The sequence below is a fragment of the Lygodium microphyllum genome, chromosome 10 (genome assembly GCF_053477565.2).
Source record: "Lygodium microphyllum isolate KBCC chromosome 10, Lygodium_microphyllum_v1.1.10, whole genome shotgun sequence".
NCBI classification, from domain to species: Eukaryota; Viridiplantae; Streptophyta; class Polypodiopsida; order Schizaeales; family Lygodiaceae; genus Lygodium; species Lygodium microphyllum.
This window is the reverse complement of record NC_141144.1, coordinates 123,027,688-123,054,814: the sequence shown is the minus strand read 5'-3', so window position 1 is coordinate 123,054,814 and position 27,127 is coordinate 123,027,688. Positions and strand designations below refer to the sequence as shown.

At 40.0% G+C, this 27,127-nt stretch overlaps 1 protein-coding gene across 1 annotated transcript in view; it reads left to right on the top strand.

The window, feature by feature from the left end:
* The window catches only part of LOC148030519 (uncharacterized), a 46,933-nt gene extending 36,797 nt beyond the window's left edge, over window positions 1-10,136 (top strand). Inside the window, exon 6 of the mRNA XM_087686860.1 lies at window positions 9,057-10,136. Within this exon, the coding sequence (XP_087542986.1) occupies window positions 9,057-9,585 (529 nt within the window). The 3' untranslated portion in view covers window positions 9,586-10,136. The remainder of the gene's footprint in view (window positions 1-9,056) is intronic.
* The last annotated feature ends 16,991 nt before the right edge of the window (window positions 10,137-27,127 follow it).

Sequence of the window (27,127 nt, the reverse complement as noted above, 5' to 3'; positions counted from 1 at the left end):
GCGAGACAGTAGGGTTAGGCGGGAGGAACACGGAGTGAACTTGGAAAACATGGAGAAGAGAGAAGAAACTTTGATGAGAATGGAATAATGAAGTTCTGAATCATGGAGTGAATGTGATACAAGGGAATAAGGATGCCGTAGCACAAGGAAGATGATGAAGACAGCCACGAACCACGAACCGCAATGTTCTCCTAAAGGGGTATGAGGGTAGTGGAGAGGCTGGAGAGAAGAGGTAACGGACTGAATGAATCAGTCATAAGGAATGAGTGAGAGAGTGGCCTATAAATAGGCACAATCAGTCTAGGATAGTGTTCCTTTTTGGGGCTGCAAACCCTAAACACAAAACGCAGAAATGCAAAAACACAAACTGTGGGTGAAGGGTTTCTCAACACCCCCTCTCAGGCCCAAAAAGGGGAAGAAGAGAAGAGTGAGGTGGAGATGCAATGCTACATGTTGAAGAATGCTCATGTAGCAGGTGCCACTCGGAGAGTGTCTCTCGTGGGGAAATTGTTCACTTGCCCAAGCGCCCTAGTACAAAGATGATGAAAACATGCAATGCATAGGAGGAATGTCGGACTTTGTGTGGTGTCGAGAACCATAAGGATATGCCCATACTCGATCGTGGGAGTTGGCTCCATGCTAACCAAGTGACCAAGGCAAGAACAGAAGAGGAGGAAGAAGATGTAGGGAATCCCAAAGATCCAAGATTTCCATCGGAAAGGGAACTTGCAGTAAAGATTAGTAGACAGAGTGAACTGGAGAACCTGAAACACAACCTTGGGAGAGAAGCCACTAGCTCCGTGTATCCATGCTGGAAGGAATACAAAGGCCTCGTCATAAAGTCGCGGCTGAACCTCTGAGGTCTCGATCTAGGTGGTACCTGAAGATCTTGGGTATCAGTAGAAGAGATGACCTGGTCGAAGATAGCCACCCCAAGAAAGTAGAGGATGGGTGAAGAACTTCATGTGGAGTAGGTTCCCCCTCTGAGGTGGGAGGTGGACGGGCCCCCGTTGAAGTCGAAGAAGAAGTAGATGCCCCCTTTGAGGACAAAGAAATAGCATCCCCCTCTGAATCCCCCTCTGAAGTAGTTAGGGAATCCAAAAACTCATGGATCACGGACTCCGAAATGTTTGATGACGAAGGAAGTGCCATCGGTCCTGCTGAAGAAGGTATCTGGGGTGCCAAAGAGCTTCCAGAGGTAGCCTCTCGAACCTGAGTAGTCGAGGGTGGGGAAGGGTGGGGTTCAGAATGAGCAAGAGCTGGGCAATTGTCACTGTTGCTCAGTGGAGCAGACTGGGTAGCCGAAGAAGAGGAAGGAGTCGAGTAGCCACTGTCTCTCGAAGAAGCGGATTGACGAGGAGACAATATCGAACAATCACTGTGTCTCGATGGAGCAGATTGTAGAACCGTAGGTCGTGGAAGCCACTGTACCTGAAAATAAGTGGGAGAAGACTGCTGTTGACATTGCGACGATCTCTAGGAGGTCATAGCGCCGATCGATCCTCCATGTGCTCGAAAGGACTTAGTGCGCATTAGATGCATCTTATTGCCTTTAGCATAGTACTCTGATAGCCGATGTAGAACGATCTCTGTGCCCCAGAAAGGAGAGGTAGCACAAGGAGTGCTTGGTGGAAGATGCATATACTCCGGGGGGGTGGGGAGCAAAGGTCGAAGTTGGCAAGCATTGGTGGCGTGTCCAGTGATGCCACAGTAGGAGCACCTAGTAGTCTGGACATCTGTTGGTAAAGAAGCCATGGATAGCGGTGTACCTTACTGAAGAAGGAAGAGATCAGCCACCATGAACCACGACCCGCAATGTTCGCCTCAAGGAGTGTGAGGGCAGTGTGAAGCATAAACCACAATGTTCGCCTCAAGGGGTAGGAGGGCATTGGAAGGGCTGAAAGTGAGCTACCAGTGGGAGGAGGATGCGACCAGCAGTAAGAGGTTGCAACCAATAGAGAAACGCAGGTGAGGAGAGAGACTAAAAACGCAGGTAGGACAGCTTGTAGGAGAGAGAAAGACTAAAAACGCAGACAAGACAGCCTACAGGAGAGAAAGATAAAAAATGTAGGCATGACAACTTGCAGGAGAGAGAAAGACTAAAAACGCAGGCTGCAGGAGAGAGAAAGACTAAAAAGTAGGCTGCAGGAGAGAAAGACTAAACACGCAGGAAAAACAGCAGCTACAGTCAATATGCTGAAATCAGCTCTGAATAGTGTGTGATAGGCTGGAAACAGGTGCCAAACTGTTGTAGACAACAATGGCCAGCTTGGACCGCGATGTCCTCCGCATCCCGGGTGTGGGCAGCAAATTGAAATACCTGAAATCTGCAAAAATGAGACGTTTTTTGAATGGAGTGTAATCAGCAACAGTTGCTCTGCTGTAAATAGCTGCAAACTGCGGGTGGAAGGTTGGAAACAAGCGCCAGACTGTAGATGACAGCAAGGGACAGTTGAGATTGTGATGTCCTCCACAAAAGGGGTGTGGGCAACAAGCTGAAAACACCTGAAACTTGCAAAAAACGAGATTTTGATGCAGCGGAAGAAGAAGAGAAGTAGATGCTAAACCCGCTACCGGTCTTTACCTTCACTGGAGTGGAGGATCTTTGCTGCTGTTTGAGCAGATCCAACTTTGATACCATGTCAAAAGATGGCGTACCAGCGAGACAGTAGGGTTTGCGGGGAGGAACACAGAGTGAACTCTGCAAACATGGAGAAGAGAAGAGAAGAGAGAAGAAACTTTAATGAGAATGGAATGATGAAGTTCTAAATTATGGAGTGAATGTGATACAAGGGAACAAGGGTGCCGTAGCACAAGGAAGATGATGAAGACAGCCACGAACCACGAACTGCAATGTCCTCCTGAAGGGGTGTGAGGGTAGTGGAGAGGTTGGAGAGAAGAGGTGACGGATTGAATGAATCAGCCCTAAGGAATGAATGAGAGAGTGGCCTATAAATAGGCACAATCAATCTAGGATGGCGCCCCTTTTTGGGGCTACAAACCCTAAACACAAAACTCAAAAATGTAAAAACGCAAACTGCGGGTGAAGGGTTTCTCAATTTGGGGGGGGGGGGGAGAGAGAGAGACTGAAGAACGCAGAAATCTGTAGGCAATGAATGCTGAAATGTAGAAGGTAGATATACAAGGGATTGTCGAAGTATCTCCTGGAGCTGGTCTCTTTCTCCAATATGTGAAAAGATAAGTGATGAAGGCATGCTCCTGCCATTGGAGCCTAAATAGGAGGAAAAGAAGCAATAAGATAATCCAAGCGTCCAGCAAACTGGCCAACCTGATCGAAAAACTGCCAAGTACTGCAATAACCAGTAAAATAATCAGCGATAATCATCCTGGCTGGCCACATGGCATAATTTATTGCTTTACTAATTTTCAACTTGCTCGTCAAATGGTGACTATCGAACGTGCTCAAAAGTGACAGGAAAAATGCATAACTCCATTTGAGAGAATTCATTGTACCAACTGTAGCTTGAGAACCTGCTTCATCACAATCATTTGATTGTAAAATGATGATTGGAGAGAGAGAGAGAGAGAGAGAGAGAGAGAGAGAGAGAGAGAGAGAGGCGAGCATTCAATTTGTCCCAATGTGCTTGTACCTTTATCAACTCGGCTTTTTCATCTGTAGAAAGCTTGGAGGCATCACGGGTTGCAAGACGGTCTATAGCCTCGGTCACGAGTTCTGCCAAATCATAAGACACTAGTATGGCAAGCATCATTAGGTGCCAAATGTGGTAATTCTCTCCATTGAGCTTCTAGTCCAAAGACCTTACGGTTCATAATAGCCTAATGGTCTATAGCCTCGGTCATGAGTTTTGCCAAATCATAAGACACTAGTATTGCAAGCATCATTAGGTGCCAAATGCGGTTATTTTCCCCATTGAGCTTCTGATTTGAAGACCTTACGGTCCATAATAGCCTGAAACTCCTCTTAAATTTTGGTCAACATTGTAAATAGAATGACCTGCATAAAAACTAGGGCAACCCCCTATGACTCCATGCACGGTGCCGGTGCCTGCTAGTGTAACCAACCTTCCTTCTTGAAAAGGGTGGTAATTCCTTGATTAAGCACTTAACTACAACAATCGGCAAATGAATATAACTTGAAACACACAAATTACCTTAATAATCTCGAACATTGGACACCATGTTGGCCCTAAAACTAGTGCCCCTTTCGATGTGTCGTTAACTTGATTGCTAATGGAATGAGTACAAGTTGAGATTTACAATCTCTTTTGCTGTTCCAAAAAAGCCTCTTTGCTGTAGCAACAATCAACAATCAATTCAGGCCCATTGCCCCTTGATTTTCCATCCAAGACTTACACAAATGGGACCACCAATTGGCCAAATGCTGCCCTAAATTACAAAGAATGGGCTGGTTCCCTGACAATTATACAAATTTCAGGTGTTGAGTTCAATATATGATGCCTTCACCAATTGGCCGGGATCCCGAGGTGGTTGTCAAACCCTAATTTCTACAGAAACTTAGGGTTTACAATAGAGATCCCTCTGCTATCCACCAAAATTGACTGAAATTTGATCAAAAAGGGTGAGAAATGCTGAGATTGGTTGAGTACGAGTTGGAGAAGGTGAGAGAATGCCAGAAGAGAGAGAAATTGAGGAATTCTTCGCAGAGAAACCCTTTAGATTGGTTGCACCCTGTCAAATATTGCCCAAGAGTTGTCACTTATATCTAGGGATGCCAAAATTTGTTGTCACCAGCCATCAATTGTTGTCGCCAGCTCCAAGAAGCCTCAAAATTGCTGTCGCCTGTTGCTGATTGGCCTTCTCTTGCCCTTGGCTGCCTCAAAAGTTTCTCCAATGAGTGTAGATTTGACCAACAACATCTTCTCCCTTCCTCTTGCAAGCTGAATGCATTGGATGCCTCTCTCCAGCCTTCGAAGACATTTTTCAGTCTTGCATGGGCATTTTTGCCAAGTGGTAGCCTCCTAATCCATTTTCCAGCATTATCTAGCCATTTAATTAATTTTAAATTTAGCCCTTCTGACCTTGTCCAAAATTAAATGTGCCCATCCATAATTTAATTGGCTAGGCCATTTGCAGCCTGAAGTAGTCCCCAATCTCAGTTGACCTTTAGATTGGCATTAATTAATTAATTAATGCTAGTCCCTAGTGTCGCCACTAACCCTTATTGGTCGAACCATTGTCCTAGGATCACATCTCATTCCCAACTGACCACCAATACCCAGTCAGCATAACTTATCACAACTTTTATCTTTGACACCCATTGCATCCTCGAGGTCGTTGGCCTGTTACCATGATATAACCGCCATCTGCATTACATGTGCTAAAGAACCTTGCACATTTGATTAATAACTTAATCAAATGTTATCAGCAATATTAAAGCATCCCAAAATTTTACGTCCTTGTGATAGATCTCCCCCTTGACATCCTTGCAATCATCCTCGATTGCACTGCATTGTGCCAAAGGAAAAGCATATTGCACTAGAATTTTCATAAGGCATCAAAGTCACAACATTGCACACTGTTGTCCAACCATGCTACATGCTGAAACCCATAGAAAATTTCCAGCCAGCATATACATAACATACAATTGAAAATCAATCCGGAAATGTTGCTAGAAACTATCAATGGCATTAACTCAGCATAAAGCATGGCTGAAACTATCAATGGCATTTACTAACGCTGTTCGTGGAACCACCTGTAAACCATTGAAAACTAAGCTTAGTTGATCATAAACTGATCACTTGCTGATCTAAGAACTGATCACAAACTGCTGCAAATGTGACCCCAAACTTATCACAAACTCGTTGCAAAAGCTGACCAGCAATCAATGCAAAAAATTGATTCCAAAAGTGACCATAAATGGTTCTCAAATTGATAAAAATTGGGTTGAAACTGATCAGAATTTTTGTCTCAAAATTGAGGCAAATTTCATGCCAAACTAATTATAAGCTGATACAAAAGTATAGTTCCAGTGCTTGGGTGAAACTTATACCCATCTGCATACATCTCACAGTGACTAGTACACTAAGTATTGACCTTATGGCAAACATACTGTTAGCACAATACCTTGGATGTATGTTGAATACATCTAAGATCCACTACATACAAGAGTTGTCCACAACTGGCGGAGTGGAAGTGCTACCTTCCCCTTGAGCATCAGGCTCTGTTGAATCTGACTGAGCTTAAACTAATGTCGGCTCTAACTGAAAGGCATCTAGATAAAGTTGTTACAAGTGAGGATGGTTTGCAAAGTCATCCTCTTCCATCCATTTGGCATCCATTGGTGAATAATTTTGAAATTTCACGAAGTATCTCCTCGAAACTTTACCTTTGACCTTTCTTTCCTTATGTGCCAAAATCTGCTAGAGTATCAAAATCTCATCTAGCTCCTCAATCTCAGGCTGAATTTTAGCTAACATATCCTTTGACACATCACCATGAAAAGACCTCAACAAACTGACACAAAAGGCATTGTGTATCCGCCAATGTGGATGTAATTTCAGTCAAAATGCCACATTGCTAATCTTCTCCAACACTTGGTAAGGGGCCATAATATCTCATACGCAACTTCAAATAGTGTCTTTCTCTTCCTTTCATCTTTTTCAGTCTTGCCTTTTCAAAACGCTGCAATACATAATCGCCCTCTATAAATTGCGAAGTACATTTGTGGGGATCAACTACCCTCTTTTACTTTTCTTAGGATCTCTGAAGTGTATACTTTATCTTTGCATAGGTTGCATCTAGGTTTTCCACATAATGATCAATCTCAAAGATTTTATCCTTAGTTTGCTTGATAGGTGATATCTTCTTGCTACCCTCAACCACCTCAATGGAGCTTTGCTAGTGGAACTATGCATTGTTTTGTTATAGGCAAACTCACTCGAGGGAAAATACTACTCCCACTCTGTCTTGTGGTTTGAAACATAGCATCTCACAGGATCCAACATTGTGGAATTTGTTTCCTCAGATTGACCATCTGTCTGCAGATAGAAAGATAATGAGAGCTTTAGCGTGGTAGCCATATTCTCAAATAACCCCTTCCAAAATAAACTGGTTATTTGAGGGTCTTGATCACTGATGATCAACTCTGGCATACCATGATACTTAAAGATGTATTGCAAAAACAATCATGCCATATGATTAGCATTTATTTTCTTCCTCACCAGAATGAAATGGGCTTGTTTGCTAAACCTGTAAATGATAGTTCATATCCCATCATTTCCTATAGATATCTTAGGAAGTTCAAAAATAAAGTCCATTGCAATGCTATGCCAAGGCCTATCTGGAATAGGCAAGGGCTGCAATAAATCCGACATCTTTTTCCTATCATGCTTTACCTTCTAACATACGATGCATGCCATGACAAACTGTTCTACATCATGCTTGAAAGCTGGCCAATAAAAGAAATGTTCCACTACCTTGACCGTGGCATCAATACCTCTGTGTCCTGCATATGGAGGAGCACGACTTTCAGTGATAATTGCTTTGTGATGCACAATCATCCATGCATTATCAAAAATTCATCTCTTCTTCTTGCCTTTATTGCCCTTCGAAGCATTAAAAAATTGGGTAAATTGAGAATCCTTTTGCCAATTCAACAAAGAGATTTGCTGCTGTTCTCATCCAATTCTTGAACTGGTCATCAAATTCCTCTGCCATAACAATCTTACTTAAATTACAAAAACCTACAGAAATTAGTACAGTAATGATAATAGGACCAATAGATGCTTTTGCTGGTCATCAACCTCATTATGCCTTGAAGGCCTTGCATCTTGCCCAACAACAACATTTTCAGCTTGCTATCTATGGTCTGAGCCTTATCCAAGATCAGACATTTCATTTTCTTTAGAGTATATAGACACAGACTACCATGCCCATATGAGACACAAATCCTTCAGATGTTGGGGACTAGATGGCTTTGTTATTGATAACTTGTTAGTTGACATGGACTAGGTAATCCTTCAGATGTTGGGGACTAGATGGCTTTGTTCTTGATAACTTGTTAGTTGACATGGATGAATTTTTGACTCAAATTAGTTTCTTCTTTTCAAGTTTACCATGATAGTCAAGATATGAACTTTTTGTTTATTGATTTGTCTCATAGGCCAATTTGTCATCTAGTGGACATTATATCTTCTTCCTTCATTTCTTCTTTGTTTGTTTGTTCTTGGGTCCTAAAGTCATGCATTATATGAATGCAAGCATAGTGCAAATCTGTAAATGTGAAGGTCCATGCTTGAAGGTTTTAACAAAACTCTTACCTTGTCAAATATAATGAGAATCCAAGTGAATTCCCCTAGGGCCTAGAGGATCTAAGGGAAGTTTGAAAACATTAGAAAGCATAAATTTGAAGTGCTTGGCCCATGACAGGAGGTGGAATGCATTTAAACCAGTGTGGCCAAAAAATTCTCATTTGACTGTGTCAGCCTATAATTTTAGCTTTACCCATAAAAGGCTGTATAAATTATAAATAAAAATCTATCAATGGACATGTAAAATTGTTCCAAGGTAAAGTTACCAAAAAAAGTCCTATATAGAAGTTCAATGATACAATAGTTCACCAAAGATAAGGAGAAGTCTAGTTTACAAGGCTAAGTGTGTTGTGCCAAATCATGTGGGACCCCAAATGGAAGGTGCCGGAATTGTAAGTAAAAAGGGGTCTCTCCTAATGTCATTTTCCATCTTCCTGGAAAGTCTCTGCAGTATTTACATCCTGAAGATGTATACATGACAATATCTTGTAGTCTAGATGAATCAAGCAATAATACTAGCAGTCAGCTCCTATCTCTGAAAGGCCTATGAATTTAGGTATGAAAACACAAAATTTTTACTGGGTTTCCCTTCTGATTTGGAAAGACAATACTTGTGTTCCGATTTCTAGTGGGGTTATCCTTTTAGCTGCACCCGTCTGTCATTTTGTTCAACCAAGCTCTGTGTGTGTGCATTTTTCTCACTGAGCTTCTGCATGTATTTGAACCATTGCACACGAGGACTAAAGGTTTTGGTTTCAGTTGCAGTTTCTGTCGTGATGGGGCTGACCCTTTTTATCGCTGCAGGAAAGGTCTCCAGGTTTTGCAATACCTCTTGCATGAGAACCCTAATGATAGCAGTGTTGCATTGGAGCTGGGTTTTGTCAGGCTACTGATAAGTCTTGTGAACAATGTTGATGGGGATATACGTCAAGCAGCAATGCATAGTCTTGTAGAGATTGCTCAGACCGGAAACATGATGCTAGACAGACCTGGCTCAGAAAGTAGTGGCCAGCTTAGGCAGGCTTTAGAGTCTCAGATTGAAAATTTACAGTTGATGAAGCCAGAGGAGCTGGCTACTGTGAAGGAGGAGCGAGCACTACTTGATTCCTTGTGGCAAGCATGCTACAATGAGCCTTCATCCCTCCGGCAAAATGGTCTGGTAGCTTTGCCTGGTGAAGATGAGCCTCCACCGGATGTGGCTGGTAAGATTTTCGACCCTCCTCTACGAGCTTGGGCTGCACCACGAGAATCAAAGGCTGACGAAAGTATAGAGAAGCCTGAGGCAAGTACAGAGAAGCCGCCTCTTTTACTTGGAGGTTCACCCTCTGGGTAAACAATGCTGTGACAACTGTTGTAACTTTTTTTAGTTTAATGTATATGCATACATTTGGAAAAGAAGGGTGGTCATTCTTGGTGATGGTGCTGCACTATAGTCTATACTATGGTGGCAAACACTGCATGCCTCATGTGGCACAGCGGCTTTGCTCTGCTTGCAAGATTTCATTGTGAAAGTTCTTTGTGCTTTGCATCATGACTTGCTTTGATGTGTCACAAGCTGCCCACTTGTAACAATGCTCCAACTGCATGTCTAGCATGTTGAGCCACAAAAGTATACCACATCTACAACCACAATAACTTTCTCCCGTTCGCAATAGAAGTTGATACAAATGTTGCTACATCATTTATGATTTTGATGCAATCATTGTTTAAGTGTAAACATGATAAACCACACCTCTGCCTTAGTATTGAGTCCTAGGCGACATTTTGGGACCTGTGCATGCATATGCGCCTTCCAATTGCCACATTGATCAGGCACTTGGCCATGAATGGGAGTAATCAGGTGGTACTCAAGCTTATTATAGTTGGGGACCAAACACCCTCAAACATCTGTAGAGCTATTCAAGAGAGTGTGGAGAGAATGTGTTGCATCAAATATATATTGGCATGTTACCGCCCTTATTTTTCGTTGGGTTGTCTTTTGGCCATGTACGTTTTGGTGACAAGTTTGGTGTGTGTGCCAAGTGGGACTTGAAGCTTGCATGTATTTTCCCTCTTTATCTTTTGAGACCCTTAGATTAAGGAACACTTTGGGTAATTTAAAACCTACAAATGCTCACAAAAATCACATAGGCAACATGAAATAACAATAATTTGCTTATTAGGTTAGGATTTTAGAAAATTTTCCAATTTGAGTATGCATGTGTAAGTATTAAGGACTTGTATTTGTGCTATCCATACCATACCTCGAATATTTGTTCCAAACTTAGAATGGTATTGGGAATTCCTAAGTTATTTTGCTTTTGTTTTCTTCATTCAATGTTTAGTTAGCCCTTATAGAGTATATCATTGCAACCTCGTACAAATATCTTGTTTCTAGTGACATTTACTATAGTAATATGACTTTATAGCAGATATATGCTTGGTTATGAAAAATGAGACCCCCTCTTGCTTGATTATTCAAATATTAGTCTAATAAATTGAGTTAAATTTATTTTTGAGCAATTGAAGGAAATTTATGATCTTTTAGAGTTGTCTTGTAAGATGTTTGTACCATGCCACGATTTGCAACTTGATTGGGAACTCCTTGTTGAATTGTTAGGTTCTAGCTTTGGGGTTGGCAATTTGTTAGTGAGCTAGGAATTTGATTAGACAATGGGAGGATACATGGTCTAGAGTGGTTTCTTGCTGGAAGATGGTTGGAAATAGTGCACAATGAAATGCCCAAAAAACTTGTATTGGAGTGCCCTAGAAGCATTAATTCTGTAATACATGGCTTGGAGGTAGCTTCAAAAAGTTTCATTTTTTAAAGAAATTGAATATTCTTCTTTTACCCATAGTTGCAAGTTAGTTTACTGGCAATTCCAAGTCACTATCTAGAGTATGGAACCTTATATTGCTTTTGGGGTGTCAAATCAATGATCAATTTGGTTTGATATCAAGGACTTGGTGTGATCAAGTCCTAAGGTGAGCCAATCCAACCAATATTTATATAGATGCCTTTCATGGTCCAACCTTGCAAGTGGCATTTGTTGGAAACAATTTAACTTGTCCTCTTTTTGTTTTGTTTCCTCCAAATATTTATAGGATATTTGTAAAATATACACAATAAACTTGCATTCATGGGGTAGGATACATTTATAGTCTTATTCATTGGTACTTTCATTGTCTATTATTCATTGACGACGAACTTTGAAGGTGTTGTATGCACTTGTCACCTTCAATGCTTTGTCACTTTCCTTCAAGAGTCGATGACACTCCAAATATTTCCTCTTCGTTTTCAATTTTTCCTTTTAGGGGATTGTAAACCACTTCCATTGCAATCTTAGATAACCTCTTGGAAACTTGATTGCAAGCATGGATAACCATAAACCTCCATACCACCTCCATATTAATCCAGCTGATAAGAATGTACATGTTCGCAAAAGAAACAAGGTGTTTAGTCACACTAAGTGCATTGGAAGCAATGAGATCAAAGGGCACAAAGAACATCGACTTAGGGACTAATGGTAGGTTGTATCCTTCATTCTCTTTGTGTTCCTCATTACTAAGGTTTGTTGGAGATGGTTGTCAAGGGCTTCTAGCGTATACTCAATATCTAGTAAGCCATTTTAATATTTTGAAGCTAGAGAACTAATGGTTACACCAGAAAATAGATATAATGAGAAAACAACTAGAGGACAAGTAAAGAAAAATAAGGAGTCTCAAAGCCCAACTACATGTAACCAGATGGAAGAAAATAACACTTTTTTGCGTAAAAGATAAAGGAGTTTAAAGAATGTCGAGACAAGCTTGGAAGTGGAGGTTGTAAGAAGAAAATAATGGGAATACGGTAATGGATGCATTATGAATCCATACTCGTATGTGTGTCGTTTTTGTTGTGGCCAATAGGGCCATTTTCCATCTAGACAAAGCAATGAGGAATGTGGAGGGAGTATCACAAGCCTACAACAACATCGTTTCTTCCAAAGTTGCAAGGAATGCGTTGGTTGAGAAGAGGTTTAGAAAGACCAAGGAACAATGTGTTGAAAAGTTATTGCAAAGGTCTTGCCTAGATAAAGAGGACATTCAAAGCACCATGGACAAGGTGGGGATTAGTAGGCAAAGATACACTCAAATATTCAAAGTCATGCGATAAACATTGAGGAAGAAAAGGGTGAAGAGATCTTTGCTTTCTAAAGCCATTCTCAATCCAACAAATAAAACACATCATTAACCAGAGTCTTAGAAGTCCGTGGTGAGTCCTTTCACATCATAGATAGCTATCCTAGAAAGAAAAGAGTGCTAAATAACAATAGTTATAACAACATATTCTTTGATCTGAGAACTTTGTAGAGAGCCATGATTAGGTTTTATAGGCTAGAGTATATAATGGCAAATGGGATTGTCATCTTTGTTATCAAATTGAATGAAACAGAGATTGTAAAGGGTAAGAAGATGGAGAGAATTTATATCGCCTTGATGAGTAGAGCTCTTCAGCCATGTGGCAAGGGTGATGAAGGCACTGAGAGCTCATATTTCATCTTGTTTCTTGTTCATAAAAGAGAAAATAAACAAAAAGGGTTAGTGCCAAAAGTGATACAAGGTCTCTCCATAGTACGAGGAAATGGCCTCCCTCACTGGATTGCAACCCGTGTGGGATTCACACACATGAGGGTTGGTACCAAGCAATATGGGCTCTCTTAGTAAGAGGGAGGGGCCTCCCTTGCTTGGTGGTAACCGATGCCGGTTTCATCACACATGATGGTCGCTATCAAGTGATACATGCTTTCTCCACCAGTAGGGGGACTCTCCCTCACTTGGTGGTGACTCGTATGGGCTTCATAACACACAAGGATCACTATAAAGTGATACAAACTCTCTCCACAAGAGGGAGGGGCCTTCCTTGCTTGGTGGCAGCATGAGTGGGCTTCACCATACACGATGATCACTATCAAGTGATATGGCTCTCTTCGCAAGTGGGAGGCCCTTGCTTGGTGGTGACTCATGTGGTGGGCTTCACAATACACAAGGGTCGCTACTAACCAATATGGGCTCTCTACACAAGTAGGGGGCTTTCTCTCGCTTGGTGGCGACCTGTGTGGGCTTCATACCACACAAGGGTCACTACCAAGAAATAGGCCTCTCTCCACAAGAGGAAAGCATCTCTCTTACTTGGTAGTACTCCATGTGAGCTTCACCATAGACGAGGATCGCTAGCTAGCAATATGGGCTCTCCTCACAAGAGAGAGGGACCTCTCTCACATGTTGATGACCCCTACAGTACAACACACGAGGGCCAATTTGGGATTCACAACCCACACCAAGGTTATCTCTCAACTTAGTGGAGACACCTGTCACTTGAAAGATAGAGCTCAAGTGGGAGCACACAAGTAGAAGCAAGAGCTATGGTGAATGGTGTAAGAGAGCAAGAGAGACAAATACCGTATGTGAAAACTCCAATAGTCACAATGTGTGATCGACCTTTTCTTATTCAATAGTTACTAAAAGAGTAAAGAATAAAGTAATAGTGATAGGCACCCGCCATCTACAGTATATAGGTGTGCAATCATGGTGTGTGAAGTAAATACAAGGTAATATGGGCATAATCACCTTTATCCTCAATACCCCCCCATTTAGAGGAGAATGTGTCTCTAGTGAGGAGCGAACAAAAAAAAGTGAAAAAAGTATAAATACACAAAGTACAATAGGATGAGGAATAGACGTCATCTCATCATACGCCCATCATCTTCCTAAGGAAGGTAAATCGTTCTGGAGTGAGACTGTTAGTGAGCAAATCTACAAGATTCTCATCCATCGAGATCTTGACAAGCTCAACAGACTTGCTCTCTACTGCCTCCTTGATGAGGTGATAGCGCACCTCAATGTGCTTTATCTTTGCATGGAAGACTAGATTCTTGGCCAACTGAATAGCACTCATAGAATTCGAATGTAGTGTAGAAGTAACAATAATACCAAGGTCTATCACTAGATGGCCTAACCATAGGGCCTTCTCGCAAGCCTCAATGGCAATAACATACTTTGCCTCAATAGGAGATCAGATTGTGCATTTCTGCACCATGGGCATCCAAGAAATAGCACCTCTAGCAAAGGTGAAAACATACCCAATGATGGACTTCCTATTATCTGCATGTCCTACATAATCCTACATAATCAAAGTCAATGTAACCCATGAATATAGTATCCTGGCCGCCATGACAAATGCTCATATCTGCAATGCCTTTCAAGTACCTCCTCGTGATACTTTTTATGACATCCTAATGTTGTTGGCCATGTCTTGCCATATAGCATGCCACAACTCCCGCTACAAATGCTATATTTGGGGACAAGTGGCTATCATGGTATACATCAAACTGCCCATTGTAGATGCATGAGAAATCTTGGCCATCTTGGCCTTCTACTCATCTAACTAAAGACAATCTACCCCTCTGATTGGCCTTCACATGAAAAGGTAAGGGACAATCAATAGGCTTGAGATCATGCATATGGAAGCACTTAAGGATCTTCTATATGTAGTTCTTTTGTGATGACAAGTAAAGGAGCCCCTTGGAGCAATCGTGTGTGATGCACATGCCAAGAATATGTGAGCCATGTCCCATGTCTTTCATTTGAAAGCTCTACTTGAGCTGACTTTTCAAGGCATCTAACTCATCATGAGCTCTTCGGACGATCAACATATCATCCACATAAAGTACCAAGATAATAAGGTTGCCATTACGAGCCTTCTTCATGTAGAGACATGGACCTCTATCACTACATGTATATGCTTGTGAATGCATGAAAGCATCAAACTTGTGGTACCATTCCCAAGGTGCATACCTAAGGCCATAAAGGGTCTTTCTCAACTTGCACACTAGATGTTCCTTGCCTTTTTTCTCAAAGCCCTAAGGTTTTTGCATATATAAATCTCATCGTATAGTTCCCCATGTAAGAAAGCCATCTTTGCATCCATCTGATAAAGGTCTAGATCTATCTGTGCAACTAAAGCTAATATTAAGCATAAGATAGTCATCTTGACCACGTGAGAGAAGGTCTCATCACAATGAACACCATGCTCCTAATTAAAATCCTTTGCAAGCAATCTAGTTTCATATACCAACTTAGGGTGTCCATGGGTACTCTTCAACTTGTATACCCACTTGCATGGCAAAGCACACTTTCCACTAAGTAAAGGAACCAAATTCTATATATGATTTTTCTGCAATGAGTCATACTTTGTCTACAGGGCCCTCTCTCAAGAGTGAATATTACTTGTGTGTATGGTCTCATCATAGGTAAGAGACTCATCAGTATTTATCACCATAACATAGTCCATGGAGGGCACAAATTGATCAGGCCGATGTCTATCTATAGTAGACCAAAACAGGTTGTGGGGCTTGTAGATCGTGTCCAACATCATGATCATGGACCAATGAAACATCAACTATAGATTGTCTAGTTGGCTATATAGTAACAAAAGGCTTCTCCTAAAATATCACTCTGTGTGCCTCAACTACCTACTCATGCTGCTTATGCATCTTTTTCTCATAGAAAACAACATCATGGCTATGGATGATCTTCCTAGCATGCGGATCCCATAGGTGATAACCCATCTCATCTACATCCCCATAACCTAGAAAGATGCATTTCACTTGATTTAGGATCCAACTTATCGCATTTTTCCTTGGAAATATGACAAAAATCCTCACATCTAAAGACATGAAAATGAGCATATGATGGAGCTTTTTAAAACCGTACCTCCTTTGCAACATGACAACCAATAGCAGTGCATGGAGATTTGTTTATCAAGTGTATTGCAGTAGTAGCTGCCTCAACCCAAAAATGTTGTGGTAAGCTTGCCTAGTTAAGCATACTACGAACTCTCTCTTGAATTGTCATGTTCATGTGCTTTGCAACACCATTCAAGGGTGGAGTGTAAGGGGCAGTCAACTAATGCTTAATACCTTGCTCATTGCAAAATGGCTAAAATGCTTTAAAGACATATTCACCCCCATTATTTGACCTTAAGTATTTCAATCTATACCCTAATTGGTTCTCACCAAGAAAAAGCCAACGTTGAAAGGTAGCCAATACATCAGATTTCTGCTTAATGGAATATACCCAAACCTTATGCAAATAATCATCAATGAAAGTCACAAAGTACTTCATGCCACCTAGTGATTGGCAGGGCATAGGGCCACATACTTGGGAATGAACAAGAGCCATAGGTTCACCTAGCACATAATGCTAGACTTCTTATGAGAATTGTATCCTTACCTATTATAAAGACAATGATCATATGAATCAAAACATTTTTAGTCAAGGGACAGAAGATACTACAAAGATGAAAGCATTTCCATTCCTTTTAAGGACATATGTCCAAGGTGATGATGCCATAAATATATATGTTGTATGTTAGCCATAGCCAAAACAGATCGAGATACAAGCAAGGGTGGGATAGAGGCTACCGGTCTTGGCACCTCGAGCAAAGACAACATTCCCATGAGTAATCTTCCATGCAGAATCACCAAAAGATACATGATACCTTGTATCATCCAACTATCTAGCAAAAGTAGACTTTTGGTCAAAGCAAAAAAATGGCATATACCATGCAAAATAAAAGTGTTGCCTAAAGTAAAGTGCAATCGAACATCACCAATGCCAATAATATCCAATGCTAAGTCATTTCATAGTCTCAAGAACATGTCATGCTAGGGTAGGAATGAAATCAATCCTTATGCTAGGTAATATAAAAAGAATCTCCCGAACCAAGCAGCCAACACTAAGAAAAAGTGGACGAGGCATAAGCCAACTAACTAGCATCAAGAGAAGAAGTTGCTAAGATATAATCATCATCAGACTCAGGATCTAAGGTATTTGTCTCCTCATTTTTTACACTAGACTTATTAGGAACAATCCCATGATCATCAAACTTATCCTACACTTACCCCCTTGCCTTTCTCCTTGCACTCCTTGCACTTATCATCACACATTATATGGCACTATGGCCTAATATTCTTTCCACAATAATAACATGTAAGAGAGGTCTTATGACCGTGAGACTTACTGTGAAACTACCTATGAGACTAAGACCTTTGTGAGTCTCTACCACGGTGATCATTAGTGCTTTTACCATCATATTTGTCCCTCACAGTCAATGCATGAGACATATGCATCCACATTATTTCTATTTATCTCCTCTATGAGTAAGGCACCCTCTACATCTTGGAGTTTCAAACTAGCCTTAGGCATATGAACACACATGGTAGTACGGAAAGTGTCTTGTGACTCAAAAAGTGTCACAAGCAATAACATGGGAAGAAGATTATCTATAACTCAATGCCTTGCAAAGCCAATTGGCTGAAAATCAAATGAAACTCATTCAAATGCACAGACATACTAGTCCCTTTCTTCATGAGAAGGTCCATGAGTTGTTGCAACTAGTACATCTATGAATCAAGACTTTGCTTATCATAAAGATTACATATATTCTCCCAAAATTGCCAAGCATTATCCTGAAGTGCCACAACATTGAAATAAACATATTTTGATAATGTCAATATAATAGTGGATTCACATAGCTCATCCAACTCATTCCAAGTATTCTATTCAATTCCTTCAGGCTTTAGACTCTTGGTTTTCAAAGGCCTAGCTTGCTTCCTTTGAACTAACATCTGCCATATATGCATCTTTCAATAGGTGAACTTTGTGCCACCAAGCTTTTCAATATTAAACATAGCACTATCATTGGAATAACTGGCCTCAATGTAAAATCTAAGAGAATGGGTTGCAATAAATGAGTGCAAATCAACCCCCAAAACTCAACCAAAACTAAGAAAAAACAATATAGAAGACCAAATTATAGTGATATCCATTAATTACAAGCAATAGATTGCCAAAGTACAATATCTACTCTCTAAAACAATGCTAAAAAGTGTAATTAAAGTAATGTTGAAATAAGGACAACAATATATATCAAGCCAATTTTGGGCAAATAGCTAAGAAAACAAGCTCTCACTACGATGGATATCCAAGTAGCAACCCAAATATAAAAAATGCAACTAGTAGTGAGTAAGCATAGACCACAAGCACCAAAGACTTTTACAAACTCAAATTGCCAATAAGCCATGCATCCCATAAACATATATATCATTGATAAATTGCTTATAGAAGTAAGTGCTAATGTCCAAAACATATGTAATCAAATCAGCCCACAAGCGAAGGTGACTACATCCAATAGCCTATAAGAGAGCATATACATGAACCAAGAGTTCCACTGTCTCAAAGAACCAAGATTTTCCAAGTAATTACAAGTGTTTCCCACTCAAAGCAAATCCGGAATGCAAAGTGAGTAAGCAAAGCTCAAGGCATATACATCAAAGCATTCAAGAAGCCCAACCGTATCACAAGTATATCCACGAATATAAGTGTCAAATGAAGCTTCAATATCTATAAGTAAGCAAGTATCGATCATTATCACTTTATTCTTTATTCTTTTGGTAACTATTGAATGTGTAAATATCTACACTATGCAGGTGCGTAGTCACGATGCGTGAAGTAAATACAAGGTGGCATAGGCACATGCCCCAACATCACTCAATGACCACTAATTGTAAATTTACACCACACAAGGGTCACGAACAAGACTGTCCAATGGAAAAAAGAAAGAGGCTTAACCCGAGCCAAATTTTGGAGAAATTTAGTTTATTTTATAACGAGAATGCTGAAAAAATAGCAAGTTTTCATCAAGACAAGCCTTAATTTCAACCCATTTTTTAAAAAATATTGCCTAGAAAAAATATACTAAAGGATGGTTTTCTATGAGCACTAGCCTATCATAAACTACTATTGAAGGCATTCCCTTTAGAAAAATGCATGTCCCTTGATGATCATCCAGATATATGAAGCTGCTATCGGTTTTGGTTAGAAATAACACAAAGTTTGAAATAGCCCACACTTGTTGCATTGTCAGATGGCACCTTGTGCGAAGAGGTAGTGTCCATCATTGTGTTAGAAATCATTGATCTACTATGCTTCTATCACAACAACAAGAGTATACCGATGAGGCAGGAGCAAGGTGAGAGCATATGCAAGAGAGATTAAGAGAGCAAGTGTGATCGAAGGAGATCAGGATTGGAGTGGAGCATGAGTGTGGTAAGAGAGAGCGTCCTGCCAAAGTTCTAAACTCTAAACCATTTTTTAGCAATCCCTAGTAGTTCAAAATATCATGTATGGTCATTGGTCCCTCTAGGAGTTAATGTGATTATTCCTTTTGGTTACATTGGCTAGTTCCTAGGTTTCAAAATCTAGAATTAATGAAAGAGATGTTTTTTTAGGCTTCTCTCTTTTTTATAAAAGGGGGTCCTTGGGATTATCAGCCTGCAATACTTTTTATGACATTTTGTTCCCTACCACACGGCCAATCCACATTCTCTCCTGCTCCCATCACATCACCATATTGACAACAACAGCATCAACCACTCTCGGTTGCATCATTGAAGCTCTTCCCCTTGCCCCATGAAGACCAATGCATAGTTTTCACTACTATTTTTTTCATTTTTGGCATCTTTGGTATTTCTATAAACTTGGCTATCAATGACATGTCTTGTTGGAGATTATCCTTCTCATTTTTCACTAGTATCACATACACTCATATTAGATTTATAGATAGTGCGAGACTTAGTCCCTCTACCCTATGCCCCCCCCCCAGCAATCTCTGATTCTCATCATTTACCATAAGGGGGTGCTCTTTCTCTCATCTCAACAAAGTTTGTTGTCTAGTTCCACGATTCTAGATCGAGGTCCATTATGTAGAAATTACACGACACAGTTGGACAAAATCTAAGCAAGGAGTAGAGAACACACAACAAACATGAAAAGAACAAAAATTACTTTAATTTCAAATGAAGTGATACAAAGATGGCTTTGTCCACTTGTGCACTTCCACTGTAAAGCTTAGATGGCAATCCAAATAGATGATAGTCAAAGAGCTTAAGGATAGCTTGAAGGACTCTGACTAGGTAAAAGATAGATTAATGATGGCTTTGAAGGGATCTTCCTTTTATAGCTTAGAAAGGTAGTTTAGTCAACCTGTCTAACCATATTATGAACCTTCCCTAGTCGGCCAAGGGATATTCTAGAAAATATTCTCTTTGCCTTCGAGTTGAGATGCATTGTGCCTTGAGTTGCTACCAACATAACTACTCTATCTAACCCAAAGGCTAGATCCACAAAGGTCACCTTTTGGCCATTTGATCACTTATTAGACCTCATGTGATACACAAGTCAAGATCCAACCAATGTTCATGCTCACACATAGCTTCTCCTCATAATGGGGACCTTATAACTTAGAGCACCATGGATCATTAGTGGCACCTTAAGAGTGTGGGGCATTGAGCATATTTAGCACCTCTCCTCAATGTCCACCCACAAGTGAACTACATCGTTGGCCCAACACTGAGTCTCCTGAAGATGAATTTGAAGAAGATCCTTTATAAGAGTTTTGATGAAGATATCTACTCCATTCTCCTTCATTGCATAGTAGACCAGTTCTATTATCCCATCCTCGATCAAGTCACATACATAGTGATAATGGATCTCAATGTGTTCGATGTATGTATGAAATACTAGATTTTTAGGAATGGCGATGCAACTCTGATTGTCACATCTTAGCACTATTGGATCTTCATTATGTACTCCCATATGACATATGATTCTCCTTAACCATATTTCTTTACATGCAGCAAAGCAAGCTACCTAATACCCTACTTTGACAATGCCAGAGTTGGTTTCTTCTTACTAATCCAAGAGAAGATTCCTAAACCTAAAGAGAAACAATATCCAAAAACTAATTTCGTGGAATCACTGTCACCTACCTAATATGAGTTATAATTTCCCATAAGAGAACTTCTGAAACTGTATGTGATACCATAGTTAAGAGTTCCCTATCTGAATACCTACATCCCAACTTTCTAATGACTTTCTCGTGGTTTTTTGAGAACCTCCTCAAAACACCATTAGAAAAATTTATATATGGCATCGTGTTACACAAGTAGATGAGACTGCCAATCAACCTCCTGTATCTCCCAATGTCTATTGAGTGTTGATGTATCCTCAATGAATAACTTCACATTGACCTCCATAGGTGTAGCTATCTTCTTGCACTTGGTCATGCCAAGTGCTTTTAAGATCTCCCATACATATTTCTTTTGAGAGATGAAGATTTTGTCAACTTCAATCCCCAAACAATAGTACAATGAGCCCAAGTCTGTCCTTTCAAACTTAGATCTCAAAGTCTTCCAAGTCTAATGGATTATATATTCATAATGACCTATTAAGAAGATCATCCACATATAGGGCAATCACTACAAACTTTTCACCATCCCTATAAATATACAAATAACATCTGAGGCACATCTTTTGAAATTCAAGCCTAAAAAGCATTTATATATCCACTAGTACCATGCTCTAGGGACTTGTTTTAGAGCATACAATGCATTTTTTCAGCTTACAAACGTTGTTCTCAGAGTGGGGGTCCTCAAACCTCGATGGCTAAGACATGTACATGTCCTTGAGGTCTCCATATTCAAGAATGATAATTTAACATCCATTTGGTAAACTAACCACTCCTTTGAGCGGCCACTACAAGTATTGTGCGAATAGTGGTCATTCTAACATTTGGAGAAAATGATTCTTGAAAATCAAATCCTTTAACCTATGAAAATCCCTGTGCAACTAATCTGGCTTTGTACTTTTTCAAGCTACCATTAGCCTTGTACTTTACCTTCTAGACCCACTTGGTGCCAATAATCTTCCTCTTTTTTGGCCTCCACTAGCTCTCAAGCAGCATTCTTCACTATGCTATCATACTCAACTTCTTGCATAGGTACTCTCCATGCTAGATTGAAAAGTGCTTCTTCCAAGTCTAGCGGCTCCTTTACTTCTCTCATAATCTCAACCATCAAGGCTATATTGACTATGTGAGGAAAAGCTTTTATTTGCTCCTCTATTCTCAGAGACCTCCTTAGTCGATCTGCCTTTTCCTCAACTGTGGTAGGCATAGGATTATTGTGATCATAGAGCTACTTCACCCATCATGGTAATGTATTTTCTTGTGGCGTGATTGTAGGTTGGTAAATATTTTCCTCTTCATCCAAAGATGATGCCTCCTCCTCCTTGAGGATAGGGAAAACTCTTAGGATAGGTTCATAGTGGACTAGTTCTTCACTGGAGGATAAAGTAAAATAACTTATACTCTCCTCCTCCACTGTATGTGGCTATCCTTGAACACCAACATGACTCACTATGATCTTCTTTCCCTCTTGGTCATACAATTTGTAAGTCTTTTTCTCATCACTATAATCCAAGAAGATACATTTTGTGCTTTTTGGAGTTAACTTGCTTCTTTTATCCTTTGAAGCATGTACATAGCATTCACATCCAAAATTTATAAAATGTAAAATAAATAGTTTCTTACCAAAATAAGCCTCATGATGAGGAGTTTTTCCCTTAAGAGTCTTTGTGTAACTCCGATTGAGAGTGTAGACTAGAGTATTAGTAGCTTCTGCCCAAAAGTAGTCAATCCCTTGCCCTTAACCATGCACCTTGCCATTTCCACAATGGTGTGAATTTGGCATTCAACTACACCATTCTGCTAAGGTGTATGAGGCATCGTCAATTGATGCTTAATCCATTTGCTCTTGGAAATGTCTTCAAACTCCTTTGAGTTGAACTCACCACCACCATCTTTTCTAAACTTCTTCACACTTTGCCCTTTTTCCTTCTCAACAAGTTTTAGTCATTCTTTAAACTTATCAAAAGCATGAGCCTTATCACAAAGGAATTACACCCACATCTTCCTAATGTAGTCATCGACAATCAATAGAAAATAAGAAGATTCTCCCAAGGCATGTGTAGGCATTTTACCACACAAGTCAACATGCACTAACTCTAGAGAAGGCTTTACTCTGTTCTTGTGAAAATGCCTTTCTCTATTGCTTGTCTAGCATACAAGCTACACATGGTTCCTTCATTTCAATTACTACATGTAGGTGAGCAACCATACCTTACTTATGCATATTCTTTAACACTGTAAACCAATGTGACTAAATCTTTCGTACCAAAGTTTACTTGTGCCCACACCAGCAATGGTTATAAGAGCACTCAACTTATATAGGTTTTTCCTTCTTTCTTATTTCCCAACAACTTTGTCATAATTGTCAATGATTTTTCAACCTGCTTTAGTGAATCTCACCTCATGGTCAAGATCAGTTATATAAGCAACTGATAGTAAATTTTTCTTAATCTATGGAACATACAATACATTTGAAATATTTTTGAGCTCATCATTTGCAACAACAAAGAAAATAGTACATGTGCCCTCAACATGGCATTTTGCATCATTCTCAACCATCACAGTGATGGATTCTTGTAGAGGCTTCATAGAACTATATAGACCTTTCTTGTTGTCATGTGACAAGAGACACCACTATCTAATACCCATGTGTCAATGTTAGATATGTCTTGCACCGAGGAACATACTTCCTCAATGGTCGCCATGAATAACTCCAACTCTACCTTAGCCCAATGACTATATCCTTTCCTTTAGTCTTCACAGTGCCATTCTTTTCATATGCCTTCTTAACACGACAATCTACAATTGCATGTCCTTTCTACTTACAATAGAAACACTCTCCTTGAAACTTTTTCTTACCACCCTTCTTCTTCTTGTCACCGTTGGTAGAGGAACCACCTTTGCCTTTTGCATTGGCGGAGAATGTAACATCTTCACTGCTACTACCTTCTCAGTCTTTAAGCCACAACTCCTCATCCATTAGTAGTGTATAAAATTCCTCAAAAGTCAAATCTTGGGGTCTCATCTAAATGTTTATGGCACTTAATAATCCATTAAACTTTGGTAGAAAAATACAAAGACATCTTTAAGCTAGCTCCTCACTAGTCTTATGTATCCCAATGCTAAACATCTGGTCGCATAGATTCTTAATCCGAGTGATAAATGCTTCAGTTGTCTCTCCCTTAGAAAATCTCTCTACTGCTAGTTGATTCTCCAAGTTCTAAATCCTTGTTTAATTTTATGTTTACATTGACTCCTCAGTATGTTCCAAGCCTCTAATGCCTTGGTTGTATATTGAATCAATGTCAAAACATTATAATAATAGCTTGTAACTCAGGCACACAATGCATCTGTATTCCTTCATTTCCAAGCTCACAGAAGATTTGCATTTAGAGAAATCATAACACTCAAATTTGATGGGTCGAGGATGGGTTGTGGTTTTGGGTTTACATTCCCCAGCACCTTCTCCAGAAGCTCATAAGAATCAAGGATAGCTTTAATTTTAAACTTCCACAAAGTGTATTTTGTATCATCTAACTAGCCTTTGCTGAAGGTTGGTGGACGAATTCTTAGTATTTGAATTTTGGTACAACACTACCACCACCTAATACACCAACACCACTACCTAACACAACAAACGACATTTCTCCTCTTTGTTGTTAAAGCCCTTATCTCTCATGTACTATTCACTCCTCAGAGCCCCCTGGGCTCTAATACCATGTAGAAATTACATAGCACAATAGATAAAATCTGAGCAAGGAGTAGAGAACACACAATAAATATGAGAAGAATAGAGACTACTTTAATTTCAAACGAAATGATACAAGATGGCTCGTCCACCCGTGCGCTTCCACTGTGAAGCTTAGATGGTGATCCAGACACATGATAGATAAAGAGCTTAAGGCTAGCCTGTTGAGTGTTGAAATGACTTGTTTTTTGGCTGATTTTTGTTGTTTTTGAGAGCTGAATGGTTGATTTTATGAGATGATTGATTGGTTTGGAAGTGGTTTGAGAGTGTTTTGGATGATATTGATTGTGTTTTGGAAGTTCATGATGTTTATTAGTAGAGATGTGAGGTTCTGTGATGTTCTGAGAGGTTCTGATTGGTTCTATATACCTTATGTATAGCTTCTGTTTTGTTCTCTTTTGTTCTGATTGTCTTCTGTAAGGAGGGATGGAGTATTGATTGATGAAGATTGAGATCTTGTGAAAGCTTATTGAATGGTTTGTGAGAGTTTGGAATGGTTTGAGTATGAGTTATGAGGTTTTAATGACCTTCTGTAACCTTCTGTAGGTCTTCTGTAGAGCTTCTGTCTCTGTTCTGTTCTGTACTGTAGCTGTTCTGTTACTGTACTGTGACTGTTCTGTATGCTTTTGTATGTGTTCTGTTGGATGAGAGTGTAGCTTGGGAAATTTTTCTAGCCTTGGAAAGAGGTGAATACAAGTGCAAAAGAGCTGAAAGAAGTAGCTGCTGAAGACTCAAGTGAAGACTGGAGTGAACTGACAGTAGTGAGCTATGAAAGAACACTGTATGGCTCTGGTGACTCTTCATATCAGACATACCTCTTGGGAGGGGTATCCACGACCTAAGAATGATTATTGAGAGTGATTATGAGAGATTGTAGTGAGGATATGATGTATTATTAATAGAGAGAGAGAGAGAGAGAGAGAGTCAGAGATAGCCAATTCTACTGAAACAGAGTGATTGCATATGAGAGATTGGGAGAGAAGACTATGAAGATATTGAAGATGAATACTATGTGATATATTTCCATTCAAAGATGGTGTATTCCTTTGCTTTCTTTGTTATATTGATGGATTTTATGAAGATATTGAAGAATATGGTTGATTCTATCAAATCCATGGGAGATCTACATGATGTTGCGTGAAGATTTGTTGTGCCTGGTGTTCTTTTCTTCATTGTGATCATATAAGACATAATAAACAAGCTTGTTGATGTTACAAGATAGATTTTCTTGCAAGAGAATTCCCTTTTCCTTGGTGTTCCTCTTGGGGCTCCATTGCTAGAAGAACTATAACTGGGTAAAAGATAGATTGACGATAGCTTTGGAGGGGTCTTTGTTTTATAACCGCAAAGGTAGTTTAGTTGACCAATCCGACCATATTATGAACCTTCCCTAGTCAATCCCTAATCGCTCCCATACCCCCCAACTTGATGCATTGTGCCTTGAGTTACTACCAACATAACTACTCTATCTAAGCCAAAGGCTAGATCCACAAAGGTCACCTTTTTGCCATCCAATCACTTAGACCTCATTTGACATACAAGTCAGCACCCAACCAATATCCATGCTCACACATGGCTTCTTCTCATAATTGGGGCCTTACAACTTAGAGTATCATGGATCATTGGTGGCACCTTATGAGGGTGGAATATTGAGCATATCTAACATACTACATGATAGCCTTCTTAGGTCTCCCCTATATATTGATACCTCAATGGCTCCATCCTTTCTCTCAACCCCATTTTACTTTCATTTGGGACTTTTAGCAATGGATACCATGCCCCTTGCTACATGGAAGCCCTCCAAATCTGTTGAGCATGTAAAAATCCAACCCCAAACCTATCAACTAGCAAGGGAGAGACTTGAAACATGTGTAGGCTTCGACAAGATAAACTAACCAAAATTCATGTGAATGATAACTTTAGAGGGATAATGGACCCACTTCTCTTGCCTCAGCTTCAAGCCAAGTTCAAATCCAACCAACCTAGGATGCCAATATCAATTTAGCTTATGTGCACCCCCTTAAACTGAGCATCGCGTATGTTTCCATGTCCTTTTCAAATTCCCTGATAAGTATCCCTAACTCCCCCATATGCCTTTGTTGTAACTTTGTTACCATCACCCTTGCATAATTCCATATATTGTCTTGATTTGCTAGTGTCAAGGGCCCTATAAGACAACTAACAATTATACCCCATCATTGTGAGGAACTTCCCTTGCATGAGGATTGATGATTTGTGAGTCATTTTCATTTCCTCTCAAAAGAAGTAAGTGTTTGATTAAGAGCATTGTTTGTTTGT